The following is a 17,816-nucleotide window of genomic DNA, read 5'->3' as shown; positions in this document are numbered from 1 at the left end:
CCTATAACCCTGCCCTATAGCCCTGCCCCATAGCCCTGCCCCATAACCCTGCCCTATAGCCCTGCCCCATGGCCCTGCCCCACAGCGCCCAGCTCTGTGCCCATCCCCCACCATTCGGTTTCCATGGCACCCAGGCCCCGCCCCCTCCCCCCACGTGACCCAGCCCCGCCCCTCCCAGCACCGCCGCGTGACCCCAGCCATGGAGGGGCGGGGCCAGGGGAGGGGGGGTGTGGGGGGGGGCTGGTGAAGGGGGCGGGGCTTGGGGGGGTCTCCAGGCGGTTCCGCTGGGGTCAGAGGTCAGGGGTCAGCAGACACCTTCACCGGGGTCAGAGGTCAGCAGGCGCCTTTATTGGGGTCAGGGGTCAGAGGTCAGCCGGGGGTCGGGCGCCTTCCGCTGCTGCTTCCCCACGGGGTCCACCAGGATGACCACGCCCCACGCGGCCACGCCTACGGGGGGAGGAGCCACAGTGAGGCCCCGCCCACCGCCCATCACCGAGGCAACGCCCCCCGGGTACCCCCGTTACCGCGGCAACGCCCCGCCCCCTGCAGCAGGAAGCACTCGAGTTGCTATGGCAACCCCTTCAGCCCCGCCCCCCAATTGCCTCGGCAACCACTGCAGCCCCGCCCCCGTTGCCCAGCAACTCCCGCCCCTTCCCCCTGCAGCCCCGCCCCGTTGCCCCAGCAACGCCCGGCCCCTCCCTCGACCTGCCCCCCGTTGCCTCGGCAACCCCCGCAGCCCCGCCCCCGTTGCCGCGGCAACCCCTCTCAGCCCCGCCCCCGGTGGCCCGGGAACCCCCGCGGCCCCGCTCACTGATGGCGGCGGTGATCTGCGCGATGTCGGCCATGCTGGGCGCCACCCCCCGGCGCATCGAGGCCCGCGGCCCGCGGTAGATCCAGAGCCCGGCCGCCATCAGCCCGAGGCCGCCCAGCAGGCGGCAGGCCCAGCACCCGCCCGGGCCCCGGGGCCCCGCCGCCTGCCCGCCCTCCGCCATCCCGGCCTCGCCGGAAGTGACGCGGAAGCCGGAAGCGACGCCGCGCCCTTACCCCGCCGGCCGGGGGCCTCACTTCCGCCAGGGCACCGGGCGCCGCGCCACGTTCTCGTCCGTCTCGGCCGCCTCCCGCAGCGCCGCCAGCGTCAGCTCCGTGAGGCGGCGCCGGTGCTGCAGCAGCTCCGGGCTCACCTGGCGGGGGCACGGCGGGCACGGCTCGGTTCCGGCCCCTCCGGTGCCCGGTTCCGCCCCCCCCCCCCGTACCCGGCTTCCGGCTTCCGCTCCCCCTCCCCCCTCACCTTCAGGGCCTCCCGGCGCCGGTCCTCGCCCGCCGCCACCGCGACCCACAGCAGCAGCCCCAGCGCCACCGGCACCGAGCCCCGGAGCAGCGCCCGCGCCCACTGCCGAGCGGCCTCCATGGTGGCGGCGGGAGGGGGGCGGCCCCGGGATCATAGAGAGGAGCCGGAACCATAGAGAGGAGGGCTGGGAACCATAGAGAGGGGCTGGAGGACCAGAGGGAGGGCCCGGAACCATAGAGAGGTTCTGGAGGACCATCGAGAGGGGATGGAGGATCATAGAGAGGACCCGAAACCATAGAGAGGAGGGCTCGGAACCATCGAGGTCTGGTGGAACCATAGAGATGGGGGAAACCATAGAGCGGGAGGGGAAAGCGGCCCTGGAGGACCACGCGGGCCAGAGGCTGGGTGGCGGCTTTGGGGGGGGCCACAGTGGGGTCATGGGGCGCTGTGGGGCTGCCACCTGCTATGGGGCAGGTGGGGGGGTTATAGGGCTGGGAACCCTGCTGTGGGGTTGGGGAGGTTGGGGGGGTGTGGGGTGTGCTGTGGGGCTCGGCACCCTCCTATGGGGCTGGGAACTCATCTGTGGGGCAGGACCCCCCACCAGGGGGGCCTTGTGCCCTATTATGGGGCTGGGGCCCTCACCACAGGGTTCTGAGCAGCCTCCCGTGGGTCTCAGCACCCTGCTGTAGGGCTGAGCATCACCCTGTGGGGCTGGGTGCTGATATGGGGCAGCTCCACATCATCCTATGGGGCTGGGCACCATTATGGGGCAGCCCCGAATCATTCTATGGGGCTGGGTGCCCTTATGGGGTGCCCCCACATCTCCCTGTTGGTCTGGGCACCCTTATTGGGTGACTCCACATCATCGTACGGGGCTGGGTGCCCTTCTGGAGCAGCCCCACATCACCCTACGGGGCCGGGCTCCCATACAGCAAGGCCTCCACATGGCGCTGTGGGGCTGGAGGCCTTCACATGGGGTTTCCCCGTTGTGCTGTGGGGCCGGGCTGCCCACGGCGCGGTGTGTGTGTGCCTTGTACTTATAGGGCCGGCTGCCCCATAGGGCCAGACCCCCGCTTAGCCCCACGGGGCCGGCTGCTCCGGGTCCTGCTCCGCTTCCTCCGGGGCTTGGCCTCCCCTCAGGCTCCTGCAGCGGGTCCTGTGGAGAAACAACGGCCGTGAGACGGCGGCCGCGGGGCTTCGGGGCTTCAGCTGGGGGCAGCGGGAGCCCCTGTCCCGGCACGTGAGGGTAGGACCGGCGGAGGCGGCCGCAGGCACCGAAGACTTCGCGCCGGGCGCTGCTCTGCCTCCGAACATCACAGGGCCGGGCACGGAGCCGCCCGGGCCTGCCAAGAACTGGAGGCCCCAACCCCTCCCCGGCCCCAAAACCGCCGTTTTCCACCCCAAAAACCAGCCCTCGACCCCACAAATCCCCCCCCCGTGCCCCACAGCCTCCCCCCGGCCCCACAAACCCGGCTCCCCACACCCCGCACGGAGCCCCCAACCCGCGCCCACCTCGCTCACAAAATGGCCGCCGAGCCCCCGCGCCGCGGCTTTTATAGAGCGGCCGCCGCGCGCGCGCACCGCCCCTCGGCCAATCAGCGGCGGCGCCTCGCGGCGCCGTCCAATGGAAATCGAGCGGCACCGCCTTCCGAAAGAAAGGGGTGGGGTTAAGGCGGACGCCGGAAGCGTCTTGGCATCGCGGGAAAAGCAACCGGCCGCGAACGGTGACCGCGGGCCGGGGGTTCCGGGGCTAAATGGACCCAGATGGACCAAAACGGCCCCAAACGGCCCCAAAAGGAGCCAAATGGGCCCAAAGTGCCCTGAATTGCCCCAAACGGCGCCAAATTGCCCCAAACAGACCAAAACGGCCCAAAATGTACCCAAACACACACAAATACGCCTAAATGTCCCCAAACAGCTCCAAATGGCCCAAACGGGCACAAAAGGCCCCAAATAGGCCCAAATTACCTGAAATCGCCCCAAACGGCCCCAAAATGTCCCAAAGGGACAAAAATGGCCCAAAACCGGCACAAATGGACCTAAATGGCCTCGAACGGCTCCAAATGGCCAGAAACGGCCACAAAAGGCCCCAAATAAGCCCAAATTACCCCAAAGGGCCCCAAGTTGCCCCAAGTTACCCCAAACGGCCCCAAATGGGCTTGCAGGGACATGGAGGGGACACCACGGCGCCACTGTGCTGTCACCCCCCCCCCCCCCCCCAAACCCCAGCCCATGGTGGCCGTCCCCGGCTTGTCCCCAACCCGTCCCAATAAAGGCCTCGGGTCCCGGTGCTGTCCGTGTCCGTCTGTCCGTCCCCTCCTCAGTGGTTGTTTTTTTTTTTTGGGGGGGGGGGGGGGTATTTATTTATTTATTTATTTATCTATTTATTTATTTGGGGGGGGGAGGCCTGTGGTGTTTTTTTTTTGGTGTGTGTTTTTTTGTGGGGCTGTTTTTGGGGGGGGGATGTGTTTATTTTGTGGGGTCTGCTTTTGGGTGTGTTTTTTTTTGGGGGGGGGGAGCTGTTGTTTTGGTGTGTGTGTTTTTTTCTTTTTCTTGTATTTTCTGGTGTTTTTTTTTTTTTTGTTGGAGGGGGTGGGGGCTTTTTTGGGGACAGCTATTTTTTTGGGGAGGAGGGCTGTTTTTGGGGGGTTGTGTTTTTCAGGGAGGGCTTTGTTTTCTTCAGCTTTTGTTTTGGTGTGTGTTTTTTGGGGTGTGTGCGTGAGCTTGTTTTGGGAGCCTATTTTTGGGGGGTGTTTTCTTGGGATTTTTTTTTTTGAGGTGTCTCTGTATGTTTTGGGGGTATGAGTTTTTCTTAGGGGGCTGTTTTTTGGGGAGGATGTCTATTTTATTGGGGTCTACTTTGAGGGGTGTGTGTTTTTTGGGCGGGGGCTGTTTTGGGGGTGTTTTTTGCTGTTTTTGTGGTTTTTTTTGCTTTTTTGTGTTTTTATGTTTTTGTTTATTTTTTTGCTGTTTTGGGGATGGTTTTCTTTTTCTGTTTTGGGGGTGTTTTTTGCTGTTTTTGTGGGTTTTTTTGCTTTTTTGTGTTTTTATGTTTTTGTTTATTTTTTTGCTGTTTTGGGGATGGTTTTCTTTTTCTGTTTTGGGGGTGGTTTTGCTGGTTTGGGGCCTTTTTTTTTTTTTTTTTTTTTACCGGTTTGATGTTTATGTTCCCGGGGGGAAGCTTTTGGCGGTGACACCGAAAGCTCCGTTCCGGGGGGGGGGCGGTGTCGCCCCGCGCATGCGCCCCGCGGGCAGCCCCGCTCCGGCCCCGCCATGTCGGCGCTCTGCGACCCCCCGGGCGCCGCCAGCCCCCCCCGGCCGCCCCTCAGGTACCGGCGGGCACCGGGACCCCCCCGGAAACCCCGGGACCCCTCCGGGACCCCCCCAAAAAACCCGGGACCCCCCCCAAGACTCCCGGGGTCCCCAGAGACCCCCCCGAGACCCCCCCGGGACCCCCCCGAAACCCCGGGACCCCCCCGGGACCCCCCAAAAAACCCGGGACCCCCCCCCCGAGACTCACCGGGTCCCCAGAGACCCCCCCGGGACCCCCCCGAAACCTCGGGACCCCCCCCAAAAAACCGGGACCCCCCCCCCCCCCGGACCCCCCCGAGTCTCCTCGGGTTCCCAGAGACCCTCTCGGGACCCCCCCGGGATCCCCCAAAAAACCTGGGACCCCCCCCGGCACCCCCCCCCCCGAGTCTCCCTGGGTCCCCAGAGACCCCCCCGGGACCCCCCGGAACCCCGGGACCTCCCCCGGGATCCCCCCAAAAAACTGGGAACCCCCCCCCGGATCCCCCAAGACCACCCCCGGGACCCCCCAGGCCCCCCCCTCGGGACCCCGGGACCCCCCCCAGACCCCCCGAAACCCCGGGACCCCCCCGGGACCCCTCCTCAAAGATCGGGTCCCCCAAGACCCCCCCCCGAGCCCCTCAGGGCCCCCCCGGGCCCTCTCGGGACCTTCCCGCCCCCTTCGGAGCCCCCCCCCATCGTTAGCCCCTCCCCCTTTATCACCCCCCACTCTCCCCCCCTTTTATCCCCCCCCTTTATCAGCCCCCCCTTTTCCCCCTTTCTGCCCCCCCATTGCCCCCCCATCACCCCCCCTTCTCCCCTGCCCTTTACACCCCCCATTTACCCCCCATTTACTCCCCCACCCCCCCTTTATCTCCCCCTTACCCCCCCTCAATTCCCCCCCCTTTACCCCCCCATTTATTTCCCCCCCCCTTTACCCCCCCATTTATTTCCCCCCCCATTTACCCCCCCATTTATTCCCCCCCCTTTACCCCCCCATTTATCCCCCATTAACCCTTTACCCCCCCCCTTTTTGTCCCCCCCAGCCCCCAGGAGCTGCCCCAGGAGGCGAAGCCCATTAACCCTTTACCCCCCCAATTTATGCCCCCCCCATTAACCCCATTTCCCCCCTTTTTTTGCCCCATTTGATACCCCCCATTAATGCCCCCATTAACCCTTTATCCCCCATTTCAACCCCCCCCCAACCCGATTTCTCTCTCTTTGTGCCCCCCCCAGTCCCCAGGAGCTGAAACCCATCAACCCTTTGTCCCCCCCCCCTCCATTTTATACCCCCCAATTAACCCTTTATCCTCCCCCATACTTTAACCCCCCCCATTAACCCTTTATCCCCCCCCTTAACCCCATTTACCCCTTTTCTGCCCCCCCCCCCCAGCCCCCAGGAGCAGCCCCAGGAGCTGAAGCCCATTAATCCTTTACCCCCCCATATTTTAAGCCCCCACTAACCCCATTTACTCCTTTTTGTGCCCCCCCCCCAGCCCCCAGGAGCAGCCCCAGGAGCCGAAGCCCATTACCCCTTTGCCCCCTCCCCGTTTTAGCCCCCCCCATTAACCCTTTACCCCCCCCATTATCCCAATTTCCCCCCTTTTCTCCCCCCCCCCAGCCCCCAGGAGCAGCCCCAGGAGCCGAAGCCATCGACCCTTTGCCCCCTCCCCATTTTACCCCCCCCCCCAACCCCATTTCCCCCTTTTTATGCCCCCCCCAGCCCCCAGGAGCAGCCCCAGGAGCTGAAGCCCATTAACCCTTTTCCCCCCCATATTTTAAGCCCCCACTAACCCCATTTACTCCTTTTTGTGCCCCCCCCCAGCCCCCAGGAGCTGCCCCGGGGGCGAAACCCGTCGACCCTTTGCCCCCTCCCCATTTTACCCCCCTCTAACCCCGTTTCCCCCTTTTTGTGCCCCCCCCCAGCCAGCTGGCCCAGGAGGTGAAGGCCTTCCTCAGCGGCTCGGACCCGGCGCAGGGCACCCCGCTGCCCCCCCCGGAGCACGCCCGCTGCGCCCTGCGCCTGCTGCGCCGCCTGCCCCCGGCCCGCCACGCCGTCCTGCACCACCTGGCCGGCGTCTTCGACCAGCAGGTCTGCGCCCACCTCCGCCAGCGCGAGGCCCCCGGCCCCGGGGCGGCCGGCGGGGGTCCCGGCGCCCCCGGCCCGCCTCCCGCCGCCCCGCCGGGGGCCCTGGCCGAGGTGGTGCGGGAGGCGCGGCGGGTGCTGGCCGCCTTCGTGCGGGCCAAGCCGGCGGCCTGGGCGCCGGCGGTGGCGGTGGCAGCGTGGGCGGTGGAGCTGCTGGGGCAGCTGAGCAGCAAGTACGCGGGGCGGCACGGGGCGCGGGGGCTCAACGAGCTGCTGCAGCTGTGGATGGCGTGCGAGGCCACGCGGACGCTGATGGAGATCTACGCCCAGTGCCTGGCCGCCCTCATCGGCTCGTGCCCGGACGCCTGCGTGGACGCGCTGCTCGACACCTCGGTGCAGCACTCGCCCCACTTCGACTGGGTGGTGGCGCACGTCGGCGGCTCCTTCCCCGGCACCATCATCAGCCGCGTGCTCTCCTGCGGCCTCAAGGACTTCTGCGCCCACGGCGAGGGGCTGGGGGCGGCGGCGGCGGGGGGCGGCTTGGCGGCGCTCGCCCCCGGCCCCCCGGCCCCCGGCGGGGACAAGCGGGCCCCCAAGCTGGCCTCGGTGGTGGGCATCCTGGGCCACCTGGCCTCGCGCCACGGCGCCAGCATCCGCCAGGAGCTGCTGCGGCTCTTCCACGCCAGCCTGGCGCCGGGGCAGCCGCGGGGGGCCGTGGCCTTCCTGCTGCAGCTGGCCCTGCTCTCCCCCCCGCTGCTGGGCGCCGTCTCGGCCGAGCTGGTGGACTCGCTCACCCCCCCCGTGCTGGCCCAGCTCCACCAGCGCTTCGCCCCGCTGCCCCGCGACGACCTGGAGGGGCTGGCGGGGGTCCTGGTGCGCCTGGTCTGCCAGACCTCGGCCGGCGCCCCCCGCACGCTGCGCTTCCTCCTCGACACCGCCGCGCCGCCCCCCCAATCTCCGGCCGCCGCCGGTGCCCCGCCGCCGCTCCCCGAGGGGGTGCGCGAGGCCTGCGAGCGCCTGGTCGCCCTCCTCCTGCTCCACCTGCAGAAGCTGGTGCACGGCCGGGGGGGGCCCGGCCCCGGCGTCGGGGGGGGAGCGGACGCCTCCGCCGCCGCCGCCCCGCGCCCCGTCCCCTTCCTGGAGGCGCTGCGGGGCCACGTGCGGGAGCTGTGCCTCGAGGCGCTGCGGCTGGAGCGCAAGCGCTGCCTCTGGCTGCACCAGCTGCTGGGGCTCCTGGCCGTCTACGCCGCCCCCCACGGCGCCCCCGACGCCCTCTTCCACCTCCTGGCGCTGGCCAAGGGCCCCGAGCAGCTCGCCCTGGCCGCCCAGCTCCACGCCGTGCTGGCCGCCAGCCTGGCCGACGTCCCCGCCGCCGCCGCCGCCGCCTGCGTCCGCCAGATCCACGCCGGCGCCTTGCCCCCGCCGCAGCTCGCCCGGCTCCTCCGCAACCTGGCGCTGGTGGTCGGCGGCGGCGGTTCGGGGGGGTCCCCGCCCCCGGAGGACCCCCTGGGCCGCCAGCTGGGCCTTTCGCTAGCCCGGCACCTCCCGGAGCTGGCCCAGCTCCTGCTGCACCCCGACGCCGCCGCCGCGGGGGCGGCCGCCCTGCTGCTCTGCGCCCTGCCCGCGCCCCGCGGCCTGCGCCCCGCTCAGCTCCACGCCGTGCTGCGCGCCGCCGTGCACCACTTCTTCCTCCTGCTGCGACGCCGACGCCGCGACGCCCGCGACGGTGACGAGGACGACGACGACGACGCCGCGGCCACCAGCCCGGCCTCGGCGCTGGCCCACGGCGCCCGGCTGCTGGAGAAGCTCTGCGGCACGGGGCCGGCGGCCGCCCGCGCGGCGCTGCAGCTGCTGGTGGAGGGAGCGCTGCGGGGGGGCAACGCCGAGCTTTTCGGGGCGCACCCCCACGGGGACGCCCCCGAGGACGTCCCCGATGCCGCCGCCGCCCCCATTGTCCCCGCCGCCGCCTCGCTGCTGGACGCCAACCGGCGCTTCGCCGCCGCCGTCGACTTCCCCGGCGGCGTCTGCTCCGTCTTCCACGCCGGCGTCATCGGCGCGGGGCTCAAGCCCCCCCCGGCGCCCCCCCGGCACCCCCGGCACGAGGTCGCCCGCAACGCCCACGCCTTCCTCGGCCTCCTCCTGCGCTGCTGCCGCGCCGCCGACCCCGCGGCGCCCAACGCCGTCGGCCCCGAAGCCGCCCACGCCGTGGCGGCGGCGCTGGTGGAGGCCGTCTGCCCCTGGGCGGCGGCGTGCGGGGGCGAGCCGGGGTGGCCCCCCCAGGAGGAGCTGGCCCGCGGCACCACCCTGGAGCGGGACCTGGGCGTCCTGCGGCGCTTCCGCCAGCACCCGCTGCTCTTCCCGCTGCTGCGCGTGGCGGCCGCCGGGCGCCCGGCGGCCTTGGCCCGCTGCTGGCCGCTGCTCAGGGGGCTGCTGGCCACGCTGGTGGCCCACTGGGACGGGTGCCGGGCCGCCGCCGCCGCCGCCTCGCCCTGGCACCTGCGGGCCTCGTGCGCCCTGGTGGGCTGCCTGGCCGAGGGCGCGCTGCTGCCGCCCGTGCTGGGCAAGGCGCAGGAGCTCTTCCCCCGCCTGGCGCCCTTCGAGGTGCGGCTGCTGCTGCTCAGCCTCTGGGGGTACCTGCGGGAGCAGGGGGGGGCCCCCCCGAACGGCAGGGGGGGGCCCGGCGGCCTCCAAACCCGGCAGCCGCCGCGCCGGGCCGGGGGCGTTACGGGCAGGGAGCCGCCGGCACCCGAGGGGGATCCCGGCGCGTGCTTGGCCGCCGTGCACAGCGTGCTGCACCGCAACGTCGGCACCCTGGGGGTGCTGGCGGGGAGGTTCCGCACCTAGGGGGGCACCCAAAGGGGTGCTGGGGGGGGTTGGGGGGGGTCTGGGGGCACCCAAGGGTGCTGCACCACAACGTCGGCACCCTGGGGGTGCTGGCGGGGAGGTTCCGCACCTAGGGGGGCACCCAAAGGGGTCTTGGGGGGGGTTGGGGGGGGTCAGGGGGCAGCCAAAGGGGTTTTTGGGGGGGTCTGGGGGCACCCAAGGGTGCTGGCGGGGAGGTTCCGGGCCTAGGGGGGCACCCAAAGGGGGCCGGGGGGGGCTGGGAGTACCTAAAGGGGGTTTGGGGGCAGCTATAGGGGGACTAAGGGGGGTCTGGGGGCACCCAAGGGTGCTGCACCGCAACATCGGCACCCTGGGGGTGCTGGCGGGGAGGTTCCGCACCTAGGGGGGGATTTGGGGGGGCTGGGAGGGGGTCAGGGGGCAGCTATGGGGGGGCTAAAGGGGGTCTGGGGGCACCCAAGGGTGCTGGCAGGGAGGTTCCGGGCCTAGGGGGGCACCCAAAGGGGGCCGGGGGGGGCTGGGAGTACCTAAAGGGGGTTTGGGGGCAGCTATAGGGGGACTAAGGGGGGTCTGGGGGCACCCATGGGTGCTGCACCGCAACGTCGGCACCCTGGGGGTGCTGGCGGGGAGGTTCCGCACTTAGGGGGGCACCCAAAGGGGTCTTGGGGGGGGTTGGGTGGGGTCAGGAGGCATCTATGGGGGGGCTAAAGGGGGTCTGGGGGCAGCTATGGGGGGGGTTAGGGGGTCTGGGGGCACCCAAGGGTGCTGGCAGGGAGGTTCCGGGCCTAGGGGGGCACCCAAAGGGGGCCGGGGGGGGGCTGGGAGTACCTAAAGGGGGTCTGGGGGCAGCTATAGGGGGTTTGTGGGGGGTCTGGGGGCACCCAAAGGTGCTGCACCACAACGTGGGCACCCTGGGGGCGCTGGCAGGGAGGTTCCGCACCCAGGGGGGCACCCAAAGGGGGCTGGGGGGGCTGGGGGCACCCAAACGTCCCTTCGGGGCTGAGCGCACAGCACCGTGCTGCCTGTAACGCTTGCCTGTGTGATTGTGCCCGGTGACCCCATAATCCCATACAAAACCCAGTAATCCCATTAAAAAACCAATAATCCCATGCAACGACCTGATAATCCCGTACAAGAACCCAATAATCCCATACAAAACGCGATAATCCCACACCACGACCTGATAATCCCGTACAAAACCCGATAATCCCATAAAAAACCCGATAATCCCATACAAGAACCCGATACTCCCATAAAAAACCCGATAATCCCATACAAGAACCCGATAATCCTGTACAACGACCCGATAATCCCATACGAAATCCGATAATCCCATACAAGAACCCGATAATCCCATACAAGAACCCGATAATCCCATACAAAACCCGATAATCCCGTACAAGAACCCGATAATCCCATACAAAACCCGATAATCCCGTACAAAACCCGATAATCCCATAAAACGAGCCCATAAATGATCTGAGCATTCCGCCTCCGTCTGTGGGGTCCGTACGGGGACGGGTCCCGGCTCTGAGCCCCTCGGGGTGGGGGCACCCAAAGGCGGGGGGGGGGGGGGGGCTGGGGGCACCCGAATGGCCCCCAAGTGGCTCCTGGGGGCACCCAAAGGGCTCCAGGTGGCACCCGGTGGCACCTAAGGGCACCCAGATGTCACCTAAGGGCAGCCGGTGCCACCCAAGGGTGCCCGGTGGCAGTGACCTAAGGGCACGCGGAGCTGCCCGGTGTCACCCGGTGTCACCCAGCGCCACCTCTCATCACCCAGAGTCACCCAAGGGTGCCCAGTGTCACCCGGTGCCACCTAATGACACCCGGTGTCACCTAAGGTCATCCAGTGGCACCCGGTGTCACCCAGCGTCACCTAATGACACCCAGTGTCTCCCAGTGCCACCCAGTGCCACCTCTCACCGCCCGGTGTCACCCAGTGCCACCCAAGGGCGCCCGGTGGCAGGCGCCTAAGGGCACGCGGAGCCGCCCGGTGTCACCTAATGGCACCCAGTGGCACCCAGTGGCACCTAACGGCACCCGGTGTCACCCAAGGGTGCCCGGTGTCACCTGGTGCCACCTAATGACACCCGGGGTCACCTAAGGTCACCCAGTGGCACCCAGTGGCACCCGGGGTCACCTAAGGTCACCCAGTGGCACCCAGTGCCACCTCCCATCACCCGGTGTCACCCGGTGTCACCCAAGGGCGCCCGGTGGCACCCAGGAGCCGTCACCCTGGTGTCCCCCGGTGTCCCCCAGTGTCCCCCAGTGTCTCCCAGTGTCCCCCAGTGTCCCCCCCCCGTCTGTCCCCCGGTGTCCCCGGGGCCGTCCCTGTCCCAGTAAAGCCGGGCCGGCGGCAGCTCCGTGCTGGGGGGGTCCTGGGGGGGGGGGGCCGGGGGGGGGTCTCGGTGCGTCCCGGGGGGGGTTGGAGGGGGCCGGGGGGGTCCCCGTGAGGCCGGGGGGGTCCCGGTGCCTCTCTGGGGGGGGTCCCAGGGGTGCCGGGGGGGGGGGCGGGGGTTTAATGGGGTCCGGGGGGTCCTGGGGGTGTCCAGGGGGGTCCGGTGCTTCCTGGGGGGGGTCCCGGTGAGGCGGGGGGGTCCCGGGGGGGTTTGGTGCTGCCCGGGGGGTCCCGGTGGTGCCCGGAGGGGTCCCGGGGGGGTTTAATGGGGGTCCGGGGGGTCCCCGTGAGCTCGGGAGGGGTCCCGGTTGAGCCCGGGGGGGTCCCGGTGAGGCGGGGAGGCCTCGGTGCTGCCCGGGGGGGTCCCGGGGGGGTTTGATGGGGTCCTGGGGGGGGTCCGGGGGGTCCCCGTGAGGCCGGAGGGGGTCCCGCTGAGGCTGGGGGGGGCCTGGGGGGGGCCCGATGCTCCCTGGAGAGGTCCGGGGGGGTCCCGGTGCTCCCCGGGGGGGCTCCGCCTCCGTCCCGCCCTCCCCCCGTCAATCACGCCCGGCCGCCCAATCACCGCGCGCCTCCCGCCCGCTGGCCCCGCCCCGCCGCCCGGGCAGCGCCGCGCATGCGCACTCCCCCTCCACGCCGTAGAAGGCGGGGCTAGCGGCGGGCGCCGACCAATCGGAGCCGAGCGGGGCGGGCTCCGGGCCAATCAGAGCCGGGCGGGGTGGGCGGGGCGGGCGTCGCGCTTCCGGTTTGGCGGCGGCGGCGGCGGCGGCGGGAAGATGTTCTATCACGTGAGCGGCGGAGCCCGGCACCGGGGGGCGGGGGGGGCACCGGAAGGGGCGCGGGGGGGACCGGAAGGGCTACGGGGCGGACCGGAAGGGGCACGGGATGAACCGGAAGGGCTACGGGGTGCACCGGAGGGGTCACGGGGGCACCGGGAGGGGTACGGGGGGCACCGGGACGGGCGGGGGGGATCCGTAAGGGTCACGGAGGCACCGGAGGGGGTACGGGAAGGGTCCTGGGGTCACCGGCAGGGTCCCGGGGTTACCGGAGAGGTTCCGGGGGGCACCGGACGGGCTACGGGGGGCACCGGGAGGGTCCCGGGGGCACCGGCAGGGGCATGGGGGCTCTGGGAGGGGCCCGGGGGGGCGCGGGGAGGGTTCTGAGGGGCACCGGAGGGGTTCGGGGGGGTACCGGGACCCTCGGAGGGGGCTTTGGGGGCACCGGAGGGGTTCTGGGGGGCACCGGGGGGGTACGGAGGGGTACGGGAGGGGTCATGGTGGCACCGGGGGGGGTACGGGGGGCACTGGGGGGGGTCTGGAGGGCACCGGGACCCTCGGGGGGGGCACCGGGGGGGCTTTGGGGGCACCGGAGGGGTATGGGAGGGGTCATGGGGGCACCGGAGGGTGTACGGGGGGCACCGGGGGGTTCTGGGGGTCACCGGAGGGCGTACGGGGGGCACCGGAGGTGGTCTGGGGGCACCGGGAGGCTTCTGGGGGGCATCGGGAGGGGTCCGGGGGGGTCCGGGAGGCTCCCGGTGGGGTCCCGGTGCCCCCCCCCCCCACCTCCCCGTTCCTCCCCCCCCCCCCCCCCCCAGATCTCCCTGGAGCACGAGATCCTGCTGCACCCCCGGTACTTCGGGCCCAACCTGCTCAACACCGTCAAGCAGAAACTCTTCACCGAGGTGGAGGGCACCTGCACCGGCAAGTGCGTGGCCCCCCCCCCGCCCCCCCCGTGGCCCCCCCCCCCCCGGTGTCCCCATGTCCCCCCCCCCCCCAATGTCCCGTGTCAGCCCCGGTGTCCCCGTGTCCCTGTACCCCTTCCACGTCCCCTCATTGTCCCCCCGGGGCAGTGTCCCGGTGCCCCCCCGGTGTGCCTGTGTCCCCCCCCGGTCCCGATGTCCCCATGTCCCCCCCCCCAGCGTCCCCCCATCACCCCCTGGTGTCCCCGTGTCCCCCTGGTGCCCCCCGGGGCAGTGTTCCTGCCCCACCCGGTGCCCCCACACCCCCCCGATGCCCCCCCCGTGTCCCTGTACCCCCCTGGTGCCCCCCCGGTGTCCCCACACCCCCCCCAGTGCCCCCCGGTGTCCCCACGTCCCCCCCCCAGTGTCCCCCCATCACCCCTGGCGTCCCCATGTCCCCCCAGGGCGGTGTCCCAGTGCCCCCCCCGGTGTCCCAGCGCCCCCCCGGTGTCCCCATGTCCCCCCCCCACCCCCCCGGTGTCCGTCCCCCCCCCCCCCCCAGGCACGGCTTCGTGATCGCGGTGACGACGATCGACAACATCGGGGCGGGCGTCATCCAGCCGGGGCGCGGCTTCGTGCTCTACCCCGTGCGCTACAAGGCCATCGTCTTCCGGCCCTTCAAGGGCGAGGTGGTGGACGCCGTGGTGACGCAGGTCAACAAGGTGACGTCATCGGGGGGCGGGTGACGTCATCGGGGGGCGGTGATGTCATTGGGAAGTGGTGGTGTCGTTATTGGGGTGGGGACGGGGTCGTTGGGGGGGGGGGTTGTCATCGTTATGGTGGACGCCGTCGTCACCCAGGTCAGCAAGGTGACATCATCGGGGGGTGTGACATCATCGGGGAGGGTGACGTCATCAGGGAGAGAGTGACATCATCACTGAGGGGCGGTGACATCATCGGGACGCAGTGGTGTCATTGTTGGGGTGGGGATGGGGTCATTGGGGGGGCTTGTCGTCATTATGGGGGCGCCATTGTCACCCAGGTCAACAAGGTGACGTCATCAGGGAGCGTGACATCATCAGGGGAAGGGTGATGTCATCAGGGGAAGGTGACGTCATCAGGGGCCTGCGAGGTCATTATTGGGGTGGGGATGGGGTCGTTGGGGCGGGGACGTGGTCATCGGAGTGGGGGTGTGGTCACTGTGGTAGGCGCCGTGGTGACGCAGGTCAACAAGGTGACGTCATCGCGGGGGGGTGTGACGTCATCTGGGGGCGGTGATGTCATCAGGAGGCGGTGGCGTTGTTATTGGGGTGGGGATGGGGTCATTGGGGCGGGGATGGGGTCGTTGGGGGGGCGTTGTCATCGTTATGGTGGACGCCGTGGTGACGCAGGTCAACAAGGTGACGTCAGCGGGGGGGTGGTGACGTCATCAGGGAGAGGGTGACATCATCAGGGGGAGATGACGTCATCAGGGGACATCATCAGGAGACTCCGAGGTTGTTATTGGGCTGGGGATGTGGCCGTTGGGGTGGGGATGAAGCCATTACGGGGACGCTGTGGTGACACAGGTCAACCAGGTGACGTCATCACAGGGAGTGTGATGTCATTGGGGGGAGGGTGACGTCATCACTGAGGGGCGGTGACATCATCGGGAGGCGGTGGTGTCGTTGGGGTGGGGATGGGGTCATTGGGGGGGGGTTGTTGTCATTATGGTGGATGCCGTGGTGATGCAGGTCAACAAGGTGATGTCATCAGAGGGGGGTGATGTCATCAGGGAGGTGGTGACATCATCACTGAGGGGCGGTGACATCATCAGGGGGCTCCGAGGTCATTATTGGGGTGGGGATGGGGTCGTTGCGGCAGGGATGTGGCCGTTGGGGTGGGGGTGAGGTCATTACGGGGGACGCCGTTGTCACCCAGGTCATCAAGGTGACGTCATTGGGGGGTGTGACATCATCGGGGAGAGTGACATCATCAGGGGGAGGGTGATGTCATCACTGAGGGGCGGTGACGTCATCGGGAGGCAGTGGTGTCATTGTTGGGGTGGGGATGGGGTCGTTGGGGAGGGGTTGTCATCATTACGGGGGACGCCGTGGTGACGCAGGTCAACAAGGTGACGTCATCGCAGGGGGTGTGACGTCATCAGGGGGGTGGTGACATCATCAGGGGCTTCCGAGGTCGTTATTGGGCTGGGGATGGGGTTGTTGGGGCAGGGATGTGGCCGTTGGGGTGGGGATGAGGTCATTACGGGGGACGCCGTCGTCACCCAGGTCATCAAGGTGACGTCATCGGGGGTGTGATGTCATCGGGGGGAGGGTGACGTCATCACTGAGGGGCGGTGACGTCATCGCGAGGCAGTGGTGTTGTTGGGGTGGGGATGGGGTCGTTGGGGGGGGATGAGGTCGCTGTGGTGGACGCCGTGGTGGCGCAGGTCAACAAGGTGCTGTCATAGGGGAGGTGGTGACGTCATGGGGGGGGGGCGGTGACGTCATTGGGGGGGGGCGGTGACGTCATCACGGGGGTGGTGACGTCATCACGGGGGTGGTGACGTCATCGCGGGCATGCCGCAGGTCGGGCTCTTCACCGAGATCGGGCCCATGTCCTGCTTCATCTCCCGCCACGTACGGGGGGGGCGCGGGGGGGGGACGGCCGGGGGGGGGGCACGGGGGGGGGCACCATGGGGGGGGATATTGGGGGGGGGAAACAGCAGGGGGTGACTGGGGGGGGCAGGGGGGGGCCACAGGGGTGGGGGGGGACAGAGGACAAGGGACAAGGGGGGGGGGACACAAAGGGGGGGCACCGTGGGGAGGGGGGGTATGGGGGGGGGGACACCGGGGGGGGCGGGGGGGTCTGGGGGATGGGAACGGGGGGGGCATGGGGACGGGGGACACGGCGGGGGGTGACACAAGGGGGGGGACACCGGGGGGGGCGCTGGGGGAGGGGGGGCCACAGGGAGATGGGGGGGGGCAGTGGGGGGGGGACACTGGGGGGGGGACGGGTGGATGGGGGGGGCGGAGGGGGGAGGTGACGTTGGGGGGGGGACGGAGGGGTCACGGGGGGGTTGGTGACCTTGGGGGGGTCACGGGGGGGTTGGTGACCTTGGGGGGGGTCACGGGGGGGTTGGTGACCTTGGGGGGGGTCACGGGGGGGGTGGTGACCTTGGGGGGGGTCACGGGGGGGTTGGTGACCTTGGGGGGGGTCACGGGGGGGAGGTGACCTGGGGGGGGTCACGGGGGGGTTGGTGACCTTGGGGGGGGTCACGGGGGGGAGGTGACCTTGGGGGGGGTCACGGGGGGGTTGGTGACCTTGGGGGGGGTCACGGGGGGGGAGGTGACCTTGGGGGGGTCACGGGGGGGGAGGTGACCTCGGGGGGGGGCCGGGGGGGGTCATTCTGTCCCCTCCCCCCCCCCAGTCGATCCCCTCGGAGATGGAGTTCGACCCCAACTCCAACCCCCCCTGCTACAAGACCGTGGACGAGGTGCGGGGGGGGGGGGGGACGGACACGGGGGGGGGGTCACGGGGGGGGAGGGGGGGGGACACGGGGGGGGGGCACCCCCGGGACCCAGGTGACCCCCCCCTGCCCCCCCCCAGGACATCGTCATCCAGCAGGACGACGAGATCCGCCTGAAGATCGTGGGCACGCGCGTCGACAAGAACGACATCGTGAGTGGGGCGCCAGTACAGACCAGTATGGGCCAGTATAGACCAGTATGGGCCAGTACGGACCAGTATGGGCCAGTACGGGTTGCTCTGGGCCAGTACAGACCAGTATGGGCAGTATAGACCACTATGGGGCAATATAGATTAGTATGGGCCAGTACAGACTACTACGGGCCAGTACAGACCACTACAGGCCGGTACAGACCACTATGGGCCAGTATGGACCACTATAGGCCAGTATGGACCACTATGGACCAGTATGGACCACTATGGACCAATGGACCAGTATGGACCACTATGGGCCAGTACATGCCAGTGTGGGCCAATACGGACCACTATGGGCCAGTACGGACCACTATGGGCTGCTGGGGTCCCACTACAGGCCAGTATGGTCCCGTAGGGTTCCAGTATGCCTTCAGAACGGCTCGGTATATCCCAGTGGGGTTCCGGTATGGCTCCAGTACAGCCCAGTATGGCCCACTGGGATCACAGGAGGGTTCCAGGATGGCCCCAGTACAGCCCTGTATGGCCCAGTGGAGTCCCAGTATGGCCCCATGGGGTCCCAGGGCAGCCCTGTATG

General features: G+C 69.4%; 3 protein-coding genes across 5 annotated transcripts; 2 read left to right on the top strand and 1 right to left on the bottom strand.

Moving 5' to 3' along the window:
* Positions 1–326: 326 nt before the first annotated feature.
* On the bottom strand, positions 327–1,450 carry UQCC3 (ubiquinol-cytochrome c reductase complex assembly factor 3). 2 transcript variants are annotated; one of them, XM_083854231.1, is made up of 3 exons: positions 1,289–1,450; positions 1,045–1,181; positions 327–447 (listed from the first exon to the last, which is right to left on the bottom strand). In XM_083854231.1, exons 1-2 carry the CDS (start codon positions 1,406–1,408, stop codon positions 1,062–1,064), a joined length of 240 nt encoding a protein of 79 aa, XP_083710357.1. In that variant the 5' UTR covers positions 1,409–1,450; the 3' UTR covers positions 327–447; positions 1,045–1,061. The 2 variants fall into 2 exon arrangements, with proteins under 2 accessions (XP_083710357.1, XP_083710356.1); XM_083854230.1 differs by lacking the exons at positions 1,045–1,181; positions 1,289–1,450 and adding an exon at positions 812–1,021.
* A 3,070-nt stretch (positions 1,451–4,520) lies between these two features.
* INTS5 (integrator complex subunit 5) lies at positions 4,521–9,554 on the top strand. Its single transcript, XM_083854234.1, has 3 exons — positions 4,521–4,617; positions 6,402–6,414; positions 6,510–9,554. Exons 1-3 carry the CDS (start codon positions 4,562–4,564, stop codon positions 9,504–9,506), a joined length of 3,066 nt encoding a protein of 1,021 aa, XP_083710360.1. The 5' UTR covers positions 4,521–4,561; the 3' UTR covers positions 9,507–9,554.
* A 3,021-nt stretch (positions 9,555–12,575) lies between these two features.
* POLR2G (RNA polymerase II subunit G) lies at positions 12,576–17,810 on the top strand. 2 transcript variants are annotated; one of them, XM_083854232.1, is made up of 6 exons: positions 12,579–12,686; positions 13,493–13,602; positions 14,139–14,298; positions 16,147–16,197; positions 16,989–17,054; positions 17,168–17,804. In XM_083854232.1, exons 1-6 carry the CDS (start codon positions 12,675–12,677, stop codon positions 17,357–17,359), a joined length of 591 nt encoding a protein of 196 aa, XP_083710358.1. In that variant the 5' UTR covers positions 12,579–12,674; the 3' UTR covers positions 17,360–17,804. The 2 variants fall into 2 exon arrangements, with proteins under 2 accessions (XP_083710359.1, XP_083710358.1); XM_083854233.1 differs by lacking the exon at positions 16,147–16,197 and having other exon boundaries at positions 12,576–12,686; positions 17,168–17,810.
* Positions 17,811–17,816: the final 6 nt, after the last annotated feature.

The sequence above is a fragment of the Anser anser genome (genome assembly GCF_964211835.1).
Source record: "Anser anser genome assembly, contig: HAP1_SCAFFOLD_726, whole genome shotgun sequence".
NCBI lineage: Eukaryota > Metazoa > Chordata > Aves > Anseriformes > Anatidae > Anser > Anser anser.
Note: the sequence above shows the minus strand (reverse complement) of the source record. Positions and strands in the feature narration are given on the sequence as shown.

Excerpts from the sequence above, each read along its gene's own strand:
- POLR2G (XM_083854232.1), top strand. Across the intron at positions 13,603-14,138 it reads GAGGGCACCTGCACCGGCAA|GCACGGCTTCGTGATCGCGG; the intron begins GTGCGTGGCCCC and ends CCCCCCCCCCAG. Across the intron at positions 17,055-17,167 it reads GCTACAAGACCGTGGACGAG|GACATCGTCATCCAGCAGGA; the intron begins GTGCGGGGGGGG and ends GCCCCCCCCCAG.
- INTS5 (XM_083854234.1), top strand. The coding sequence starts at position 4,562 with ATGTCGGCGCTCTGCGACCCCCCGGGCGCCGCCAGCCCCCCCCGGCCG.
- UQCC3 (XM_083854230.1), bottom strand. The coding sequence starts at position 992 with ATGGCGGAGGGCGGGCAGGCGGCGGGGCCCCGGGGCCCGGGCGGGTGC. Across the intron at positions 448-811 it reads GCAGATCACCGCCGCCATCA|GCGTGGCCGCGTGGGGCGTG; the intron begins GTGAGCGGGGCC and ends CTCCCCCCGTAG.